The 11,512-nt window shown below is 40.2% G+C and overlaps 1 protein-coding gene across 6 annotated transcripts in view; it reads left to right on the forward strand.

The window, feature by feature from the left end:
- LOC100893663 (SAM and SH3 domain-containing protein 1) overlaps nucleotides 1-11,480 on the forward strand; it is a 74,149-nt gene extending 62,669 nt beyond the window's left edge. For all 6 annotated transcript variants that reach the window (XM_030995480.1, XM_030995479.1, XM_030995482.1 and 3 more), the window contains 4 exons: nucleotides 36-189; nucleotides 623-1,737; nucleotides 5,391-5,522; nucleotides 6,001-11,480. In XM_030995480.1, the coding sequence (XP_030851340.1) occupies nucleotides 36-189; nucleotides 623-1,737; nucleotides 5,391-5,522; nucleotides 6,001-6,255 (1,656 nt within the window). In that variant the 3' untranslated portion in view covers nucleotides 6,256-11,480. The remainder of the gene's footprint in view (nucleotides 1-35; nucleotides 190-622; nucleotides 1,738-5,390; nucleotides 5,523-6,000) is intronic.
- Nucleotides 11,481-11,512: the final 32 nt, after the last annotated feature.

Genomic DNA, 11,512 nt, shown 5'->3' on the forward strand with positions numbered 1-11,512 from the left:
ATAATTCCGGTATGATTATTGTCCTTGACTTTCAGAAATACCTGTCAGATTTCAAGTCTCACGATCTAGCGTCGCTGGAGAGGTTCAAGAACCTGACGGAAGGTGACCTGGATAGTCTGGAGATCACCAACCTAGAGCACAGGGTCAAGCTACTGACCGTGGCCAAACTCTTACTAGAACCTATCAAAGGTAAGTGGTGTGAATACTTGTGGGTGTGTGCATTAGCTATTTGTATAGCTGAGATATGATAATTTATGTATGAGGACTGAACTTTCACATCATCACAATATGACACGATTCAGATTCAAACCAGGTGCGTTAGAAACTTTGTATGCATAGGCAGGGTCAAACTGCCAACTGTGGCAAAGGTTTCAAAAGGAGCAGTCCAATGGAGAGTGGATATTGGATTGTCCAAATATCCTCTCAGGACATTTTGGTGATCTGACCTTCACTTCAGCAATAATCGTTCAGGACCTTGTTTTGTTGGAGGTATAAGGTAAGGGATAGGGTCAGGGTTGCAATTACATGTAGTTGTTAGTGCTCTGGTTAGAATTCATATTTGATTTAGAATATTATCTATACTTTTATATATGACAGAGTTGTCTCATTTTTTTTTGCCCAGGTGTCGATGTAAGGACAATATCCACCAGCGCTTTAGGAGATTCCCCTGTCCCTACCCAAAGCCCCTCCCCTAGGATAGACGATGCCGACCTGAGCACCAGTATACACAAGCTTAGGATAGCAGCTAGAGATTCCGGGTTCTATGCAAGCACAGATGCAGGATTGTGTGGAGACAACTCTCATTCCCCTGCCCGCAAGCACTGCAAGAACAGCATGAGCAGCCTTGAAATGCTGAGAGAATCAGGGTTGGGAAGTCTGTGTGCGGAAGAGGAGGAGGAGGGGCCTTCGACGGAGGTCAGTGGAGTCCTAGCTCCGGGGTCAAACTGCAATAACTCCAACAATATATCAGGGATCTTGATCCCAGGAGTCGATGGACACTACTTAAGGATGTGCGACCAGTGTTCTGGGCTAGACTCGGGGAGCTGGGGCGGGGAGGTACCGCGGGACAAGCCCCTTAAACCAGTCAGGACAGATGTCAAGGCGGTTGACCTTCTCCAGAGGCACAGCCAGTTCAACAATGGCGCTACTCCCGTCACGGTCGCGGCAATCTCACACGCCACACCTCCGCAGATCCTTGAGAACTATTACGAGTTCCCATGGATGGACGATCGTAGCCTGCATATGACACGTCAGCAACGCTGCTCGCCGAAGCACCAAGTACACTCCAAGCTCACCCAGAGGGCCAGTAGCCCCGTCCTCATGAACTATCCTCCTAGAACCGAGCAGAATCAACTCACCGTCGGGGATTCTGGATCCATCCAATGGAAGCGAAGTGCCTCTGTGGACGGCACTGTCACTTGTTCCAACGGATGGTCCAACACGGTCAACGGGGTCGTGCCTTCCCCTCAGCTTCTCCGCGCCGTAGGGCAAACGGACACCTGCCCCGCCCTGCTACTCAACAGCCGGAGGCGCAAGTCTCGCAGCGTGTCGCCCCACAAGAGGCAGAACAATAAGAAAGACACTGTTTCGCGAGACCCTATGCACGGATCGCCTACTTTGCCTCTGAAGAAGATGCATACGGGGCTAGGCATGCACAGCCAATCGTTGGAGAAACTGTTAGATGCTAAGCTGATGGCTGATGGCATTGATATTAGACAGGAACCTTACTCAGACAAGGTAAATGCATCTTGTAGCTTACTTTCTGTTCTATCACTAATACCCCATTCACAGTGGTTTTGAAATTTGTAGCGGCGTTGTAGCGGAGCGGCGACACCGCCATAACACCGCTACAAATGCATTCACAGTAGAAAAGTTATCCCGCTGCAGCAGCGGGATAAATATCATGTACCCATTCACGCTGCAGCGGGTGATTTTTATTACCTCCGTAACAAACACGTGTATGCATGGCTCATGACCCGCGAGTGACCCCGATATGACCGGAAATACTTGCTTGAAATTGCGCGGTAAACATGTCAAGTTGCTTTTTGTATCCTCGATCATATTACTTTTTAAAAAACTAGCATTTTTATTGCTTCCAGTCAGAATATTTTAATTTTTTGAAGTGTGAAATATTTATATTTGGATAATTATAATACCTACATAATAATAAAATCAATTTGAATCCACTGGTTACTTTATTTCTATTTCACTTTATGTTCCCCATTGCTGTAGAAAAGAGGTCAGTGATAGGTAAGTAAACAAATCACACGTGTTTGTCGCGGTGTTATAGCGGAGAGCCTTCACACTGAGTAAACACCGCGACAGCAGCGGGACTGTCCCGCTGCTGTAGCTAGGCGTCCCTAGCGATAGTTTGTGTCGGCGTTATCGCTAGGCGGTGTTATCCCGCGATAGTTTATAACGGGTCCGAGCCTTCACACTGAAGACAACACCGCGACAGCAGCGGGACAGTCCCGCTGCTGTCGCGGTGTTTGAGGCCACTGTGAATGGGGTATAAGTCATTAGTTGAAGTATTGATGCTATTCTACAGCTTGCTTTCATTTCCTCCCTCTGTATGTCTCTTTCTCTCTTTCACACTCTTTGCCTGTCTCTCTGTCTCTATCACTCTTTCCTCTATCATCTCTGTCCCCCTGTCTTTGCTCTCGCTCTCTCTCTCTCTCTCTCTCTCTCTATCTCTCTCTCTTTCTCTCTCTATCTCTCTCTCTTTCTCTTTCTCTCTCACCCACTCTCTCCTTGTATCTCTTTAAACCTTCCATTCAAACTATTTCTGCCCCTCGTTAAGATGGTTTCAGTTTCGTGTACTGAAGGCCTAGATTAATCTTGTTCATCACGATTATATTTAGACTTTCAGTTCTTACCTATCATGTTAAAAAAAATTCTGCCCTGGTCATCAACCTTGCTCAAAAGAATGATTCTCGTATTTATACCCGCAATGGTTTGACCTATGAATATTCTTAATGCTCTGAGAAACAGAAACCAGAATGGACATAGAAATTCTCTTTATTTTCATATCAGCCTTCATGTTTAATTAAGGCCCAAAGATTAATTAGTGGTACCGTTTAAGGAGCCAAGTTTGTGATCACGATTCCCTTTTCATCGAGTTGGGGTCTGTGGAAAATGTGTGCTTTACCAAATCAAATTGCATTCAAAGGGTTAAAATTATTATAGTAAGTGGTCTATGATGTCAAGAGTTCAAAATGTTATGAGCATCATATGACTTTCAAAGGGAAAGACTCGCTTTTCTTCATCCGAAAATGTTGGGATAGTTTCATATAACTCAAGAAGGAGGGCAATTAAATGAAATTAGCGTGTAGCTCAAAAAGGGTTAACAATAAAACAAGGTGTTAAGCTGTTGAATTCCAAGCCAAATATAACTTACTGTTCAGTCTATGAAAAATTCATGTTACACCAAATGAAATTGACACCAAACAAAATGGTATTAAATGGGCTAAAGCTATGAATTAAACTCTTGAATGTTAATTTGTGCAAAATTATACCCTTCCGGCTTTTTTAGCAAGTGATATAGGTTATACATGTACAGTATCGCGATTTTTATCAATCTAAATCTCGTGTCAACTCTCATTGTTATGGTTTGTTATAGTATAGTTTATTTTGTACAGTGTCTATATTAAGAACTGGCAGTATGAAAATCCTCAATATTTCTTGTTATTCACTTCTGATAGTCTTTCATGCAAACTAATTAGGCACAGAAGGCATTGCATCCTTTTCTGTACAATCCTATGTAATGCTGTTAAGTGTTAAAATCGTGACACATTCTCCAATCCGTCTCTTCCTATCTCGGTAATTTCAACCAAATTTGTTGGATTAACGCCGTTAAGACCATTCCAACCCAATTCCCTCTTCTGCTCCTGAATTTTTAATCTTCTCTTCCTTTCCCGTTCTCAGAACTTAATTCCTTTTCATATCATACTTTAATCTCCTTGATTAGAATCTCGCTCAGTGGCTTAATTTTGCCTGCCATAATGTTTACCCTGCAATAATGTTTACCCTGGCCTCACCCACCCATGATGTTTAACCCTCACCCACCCAAAGATGTTTACCCCTCACCCGCCCATGATCTCTATCCTCCCTCAGCCATGATGTTTACCCCTCAGCCACCCATAATGTTTAACCCTCATCCACCCATGATGATTACCCCTCATCCACCCATGATGTTTACCCCTCACCCAACTAATGATGTTTACCCCTCACCCAACCAATGATGCTAACCCCTCACCCAACCAATGATGTTTACCCCTCACCCACCCATGATGCTTACCCCTCACCCAACCAATGATGTTTACCCCTCACCCACCCATGATGATTACCCCTCACCCACCCATGATGATTATCCCTCATCCACCCATGATGATTACCCCTCATCCACCCATGATGTTTACCCCTCACCCAACTAATGATGCTTACCCCTCACCCAACCAATGATGCTAACCCCTCACCCAACCAATGATGTTTACCCCTCACCCACCCATGATGCTTACCCCTCACCCAACCAATGATGTTTACCCCTCACCCACCCATGATGCTTACCCCTCACCCACCCATGATGATTACCCCTCACCCAACCAATGATGTTTAACCCTCACCCACCCATGATGATTACACCTCACCCTCCCATGATGATTATCCCTCACCCACTCATAATCTTAACCCCTCACCCACCCCTGAATATTACCCCTCACCCACCCCTGAATATTACCCCTTACCCACCCACCCATGATCTTTACCCCTCACTAACCCACCCATGATCTTTACCCCTCACCCACCCACCCATGATCTTTACCCCTCACCCACCCTCCCATGATCTTGACCCCTCACCCACCCATGATCTTTACCCCTCACCCACCCATGACCTATACCCCTCACCCACGCATGATCTTTACCCCTCACCCACCCATGATCTATACCCCTCACCCATGCATGATCTTTACCCCTCACCCACCCAGGTTCTTTACCCCTCACCCAATTTGAAGAAGAACAAATTGAGCATGTAAAATACCTTACTATGAGGATTAAATTTTGTATTACCGGTATTCATGTGTAAATAAAGGAAAGTTTTAGTTGCTCAGAACCCCCCCCCCCCCTCCCTCTCTCACCACACCCTCTCTCACCACACCAAGATTTTCCTTTCCCTACACATTTACTGTAAAAATGTACGCATTTTTATTGTCCTTTATGGTTGGACTACTAATATCAAAAGTAACTCTGCAAGAGTTAGACTCAGCTACACGATGACCAAAGAAGAAGGCAAGCACTATCCACATTATTGATATGAACCTACTTTCATTAATGTCTAATTGTAGCTCGACTCTTTTTTTCTCTTTCTTTCTCTCTCCCTCTCTCTCTCCATGTAGATGGGTTTCTGTGGCTTCCCAGCCGCTCTGGTCCAGCGCTATGCTGAAGAGGTTCAGATGAGAGTTCCTGACGTGGCCGTCTGTCTAGAAGCTCTGAGGGTCAAATCTCTCATCGCAGAGGGTCGATGCTGGGTAAGAAATGTATTTCTTTCCTCAACTTCAAAGTGGACCTACATGTACCGCCCCCCCCCCCCCCTGAAAAAATGGGGGGAAAAAGATCAGCTCTAAATGTACATATTTGGGATTCCATACTACTAGTATCATACTGGTATCGTGTATTTAAGATATCTGCTTCAGATTTTGCATTTGTAAAAAGATATTGCAAAGATCGTAATTGTGGATTAACGTGAAAACAGGTCTTGTTTGTAGACTGGGAACATGAAATTAAGTATGCATGGAGTTAACTTCCCTTTATATTCTGGATTAGGAAATGTCTTTTTTTTGGGGTGAAAATTGTGACTATTGATATGCAAACAGGCCTTGATATACATAAATATCCAGTCATTCTCCCCCTCAATGCTCTTTCATTGATGTAACCTCTTGAATATCTCATATGAATGATTACAATCACTTTTACCAAACTCCCTTATCTCCCATTTCCTCTTCTCAGTTTCGAAGCGACACTCTGGCACACCAAGCCCAGCATGTGATCTACGCCGGGCGAGGTTCTACCGTTTGCGACTGGCTGACCTACCTGGGCATGCCCATGTATGTGGACGCTTTCATCGGCGGCGGGTGGGACGAGCTGGACATCCTGATGGACATGGAGGAGGAGGACTTGAGGCGATGCGGAGTGACCGATCCCAAGCACACCAGAAGGCTTCGGACAGCCCTGGAGCACCTCAAGATGACCGCCAAAGTATGACGACGCCTTCCAGGGCGTAGTCAGGGCGTGGCCCGGTCGTCTGGTATCGTCGGAGTGCCATGGACTATTTGAGATGCGCACATGCTCTGGCAGGTTGTGAAGGATGTACGAGTGGCAAAGAGACGTGTGAGGGTGGTATGCATGGTGTGTTCAAACATATGCACTTCTTGGTTGTTATAAGGGGTAGTGCTAAGACACATGTGACCATGGAATGTCAGGTGACTACATGAATCATGTGATCAAGGGATGTCATGTGACCTGAGGTTCAGATGCCTATATGTTTCATGTCCATAAGAGTTCGGAAGTCAGAGCAAGGAAATATAGCATAATATACACAGGTAGATGTAGAGTACTTGCACCAGCACCTCTCTAAATGCAGAAGGCAAATATGAGCATTTTTAGTCTTCATGTACGTAGATGAAGCCTTTAGGCAGCATCACACATGTATAAACTTTGGCTAGAATGGGATTCGTTTTTTTAATACATAAATTCACGCGAGGCAGCCTAAAATCCAGCCTTCGTTGCCCAAATAGCAAGTTAAAATTCTCACTCTTATGGTGCTTTCTGATGTGAATCCTGTGCAGTTCACTGTAAAGGACAACCAAAGTTTTAATCAGGCAACCTAAGGTAGTTTTATAATAGCGAAATGCATTGGAACGATAAGACGCATCCTGAATGCAAATTGCGCAATAGTTGTGGATGTTTGTTTATAATCAAAAGTCCTTTTTTGTCATACGTGAATGAAAGTTTGAATAACATTAAGCCTCATCAAGTTGACTACCATCTCAATATCCTAACAATGTAGTTCCAACTCTGTGTGGCAAATTTATGATTCTCACCAACTACGCATTTTGCATTCCGGAAGCATCTTTTCATGCTAGTGCATTTCGCTAGCTAAGCCATCGTCTACTGGTACATGTAGGTTGGTTGTTAGGCTGGCAACCGAATGAGAGGTGCATGTTAGCAAGGGCCTTGGACAAGATTTCAGCGAGCTTAACATGCCGATGATAGTAAATACTAGATTTTGGGAGGAGTCGTGTAATTATTGGAGAAAAGAGCATGCAGTTTAACTTGCCGAAGCAACTAATAATCAAGCACATGTATTCAATATGTATGCACTTATTCAAGCCTACTCGTCTTTTATTTTAATCCTACTGATTTTAAAGTGAAAATATTTATCCACATTGTACAAAGTGCATTTTCCTGGATGTTTTATGGTCAGTGCAAGTTCAAACAGTGCATAATTGGCTTCTGCATCCAAATTCACTTTTTTTTTTAAAGGTAAACATTCTTTCTAGAATCTGCATCTCTGTACGGAGATTCATTGATAATTAATCAGCTGGTCAGGAAAAAAAAAAAACGTAATGCTTTCCACCTTTTTAAAAAGTGAACTGAACTGAACAGAACAATACATTGTGGGAGTTTACAAGCCATTGAATATACATTTAGATTCTTGTGTTTTAACAATTTCACAATGAATTCAATTATTTTGTTATCCAGGATAACTGATGATAGATATCCTTTTTTTCAACTTCACATGTATTGAATTCATTCACAAAATCTGTATTTATGAGGAGAAAAATATCAGGATTAAAAAAATAATAATTGCAATGCATTTTTATGATTTAATGATACAAACAATTATTGCCTGTATCAAGTCATTAGAATATTCCAGCTTTGGAGTTGAGATATTTCTTAGTATTCACATTTAATTATGGTCTCAAAATTGCAACCTTTGCTATCAATGGATAGTGAAAGTGATTAGGTTATTATTTCCATCTATATTCTTGTTTAGAGCCCACTGACTTTCGTTGTCAAGCTCTGGTGCTAGCTACTCAGATACATTGTGTCAAAACGGTTCATTTGCTCGCTCTTCCATTTTGAAAATTTTGAGTTTATTTTTTGCTTTTAATAGCCTAATCATGTTTTCATTTTGAAATGCTGAGGTCACAATTCTTGTATATGTTAGCACACGTATACAGATGTATGTTGTTCTAAGGAAGATGTTTCATTTAATAACAGGGTTATATCAATCAAATTCTGGTCTATTCACATTTTGGTTTGTAACTTCAAATTACAATTTGTAATCTTTGCATGCAAAACTATGTGACTGAAGCATTACCATAAATTGTTTTTTGAAACATGACATATATACATGTAACCTGTAAGCATGTAAGCTGTAAACATTGGCAATTGATTTTGTTTGTACAACATAAATTGTCCGTCGAGAGCCTGATGGGCGCTAATTAACTCTGTGTTTTTAATTGTTATGAGTTAACACTTCTCTGGCTCGGCGCTGACAAAACGTTAAAAAGGTCTACCTCTTTCAACATTGAACTCATATTTAGACAGACATTTTGCTGGACTGATCACCATAAAGCCTCGTTCGCACCAGACCCGGTGAAACGCCTAAAACTTGCCACAGCGAAATCAAATTACATACATGTAGGGCCTAGACATAACAGTAGACTTCCCGTTACTGTGTCTAATAACACACATATAGGACAGTACAGTACATGTATATGTAGGGCACATTCATATTCTCAGCTTCTTCTTTTTTTCCACCCCACTTGCCTTTAATTTACAATTAATCCTTTGACTACCAAATTCTGTAATTCCCATTGGCTCAGTACAAGAACAACTTGATTCCCAGAGGAGAAGGGTTAAAATTGTTATCAAATTTGCTGCTGTATAGAAGGCGTTTCACTGCATCGTGTGTGGACGAGGTTTAATGCAAAACATAAAGTGCAGGTTATTCTTATGTATATGTACATGACTTGTTTGAAAACGTAACTATGTGTGTGTGTTGCTCGTCTTACAACTAATTTGTTCTGTATGTGCTAATGTGGCCGTCGGGGCGACACATTTGCGTACTGCAATATCAGTTTGTGCCTGCAAAAATATATGTGTGCATGAGTATGAAATGAGAAAATTCATGGATGTATCAAAAATCTGTAAATGTTTTTTGTATATGCTGATTGTTGCCAAATGGAGTTGTGATATATTTTCTTACGGGCCTTACAAGTGTGTTACTTCATTTCTGTATTTCTTCATTTTTTTTCTCGTAAACATTTTTGTCCATGTTCCTCATTCAATTTGTACATAAAAAAAACCGAGGTACACTTTATTGTCTACTGTATGATTAAGTGATGATAAGTATAAATCCAAATGTAATTGTTATCTAAAAAGCAATGAGAGAATTTATTTTGAGTTTGCATACTTTCCAATTGTTGGACCAAATGCCGAGAATTACCCTACTGCTCATCCGTCTCCTTCACTAATTTTCTCTTTCTTAGACCTCTCCCTCTCTATATATCATCATGCTGTCTCTCTCTCTCTCTCTCTCTCTAGCTGTCTTATATCTTTATCTCTATATGTCCTTATCTCTCTCTCTCTCTCTTCTCATTATGCTATATTTTTCTGTTTCTGTCTTTATCTATTCCCCTCTTCCCATCTTCCAATCTCTCTCCTAAATTGCTTGTCCTACATCACATTCAGTCTCCTTCTTTCTCATTCTCTTTTTTGTACCTTCTCAGTTGCTTTCTTTAACCCATACATCGGTGCCCATGGCACTCCATTCATCCGTTTGCCATTTAGGATTTAGTTCTTTCTGTGTCTATTGACCAGTAATTATCTTTAAAGATAGATTGATGTAAACAGCCCATCTACTTAATATACCAATGTCGTCGAAACAAAATGTACATTGTATCTTAAATTCTCTTGTATATATATTATTATATAACCTCAGTTATGAGTATTGCCTTCAATGACGTCTTGCACTGAATTTGTACATGATATTGTATTCACCAGCTTCAACGACAAATTGTAATTTTGCTTTTAAAAGAAGTAAAGCATTTAAGATATGTATGATAGTATGAATATATGTTTGAAAATGTAATTGTATACTTGTTTTTTCCACTTGAATATACTGCATCTTTTCCCTGTATATAGCCATTATAACATGTATATTATGTTTCTCCTGTACATACAATTAATGGGCCATTTGCATGCTGTATTGTAAACTGGATTAGAAAAAAATCTTGTTTTAATCAAGACTTCAAAATTGAGAAAGAAGAGATGGATTATATAATGATGTATATAAGAAAGGGAGAGAAAAACAATCAGTGCAATTTTGTTATTATTGGCTTTTTAGAAAAGCATCTGTAGCATAGTATTCCAAAAGTCATTAATTTATGAAGGAAAATATACAAATCTTTGTTCTTAGCTATTGTATTCTACCAAGCTTTATAGTTTTACATTCGTAGATAAACTAGTTTAGTTTTAAGATTTCTTTCTATTTCTGTTTTGCTTCAAACTTCTTCCAGTCATTTACTTTAACGTTTGATTTCATGAAATATCATAGATATATTTAAATCACAATCAGTCTGTTATATTCTATTCCCTTTATTTTTGTTAAATTAAAAAAAAAAAATTGTATGCACTTGCAACTCAAAATGGGTAAGTTAAAACAGTATCATTATTCATCATCATGTAAGAAATGTTTGTTTATTGTATTGGTCAGATAAGGAATTTAATTGATAGAATGTAAAGCAGAGGGCCTCTCTTCTGTGCCAAAAAGTTTGCTAATAGTTGTTATACATGTAAATTAACTATCAAATTTCGAATTTTAATTAGGCTTTGGAACCTCTTGTGAAAGAACAATTTTCTTAACATAATTAGGGTATTCGTGGGATTCTGAACCAATAGAGTAATATCTTTTTTCATTCATTTCTACGCAATATTACTCAAGTTTTGTGAGTATCATTTCATTTTTTGACTAGATCAAGTAACCTGTCACAGGAAAACTGTTCATAATTTGGGGCATTTAAGCTGTGGTTAGAAGCACCATGGGATTTTATTCACTCAAGGCCTACATTCAAATTATTTTGCAAGATCCTTAGTAGGTTTAGTGACCTTTGCGAGGTAAAATACCATAAAACTGTTGGAAGGCACGTTTCCAGATATATATATATGAATGTTCTTCAACACCCGACTACATAGGTACACGTATATGTGCAGTTTGTAGCTTAGCTAGAAAGGCAGTAGTAGAGTAGATCATTTATGTTCACTTAAGAACACTCGTTCATGTCTTATTATATATGGTGCCTTCAAAGATACAAAACAAAATGTGTTTACAGGGAAAACGTAAACGGATGTGGAGATGTTCAAGTAAGACATTCCTGAAATAAATGAATGTGCTGGAAAATTACACATAAAATAAAAAATTGTGTGAATGTAACTCTTTTTTTTTCAAGGT

Source organism: Strongylocentrotus purpuratus, unplaced genomic scaffold (assembly GCF_000002235.5).
Source record: "Strongylocentrotus purpuratus isolate Spur 01 unplaced genomic scaffold, Spur_5.0 spur5_scaffold_21, whole genome shotgun sequence".
Classification (NCBI taxonomy): domain Eukaryota; kingdom Metazoa; phylum Echinodermata; class Echinoidea; order Camarodonta; family Strongylocentrotidae; genus Strongylocentrotus; species Strongylocentrotus purpuratus.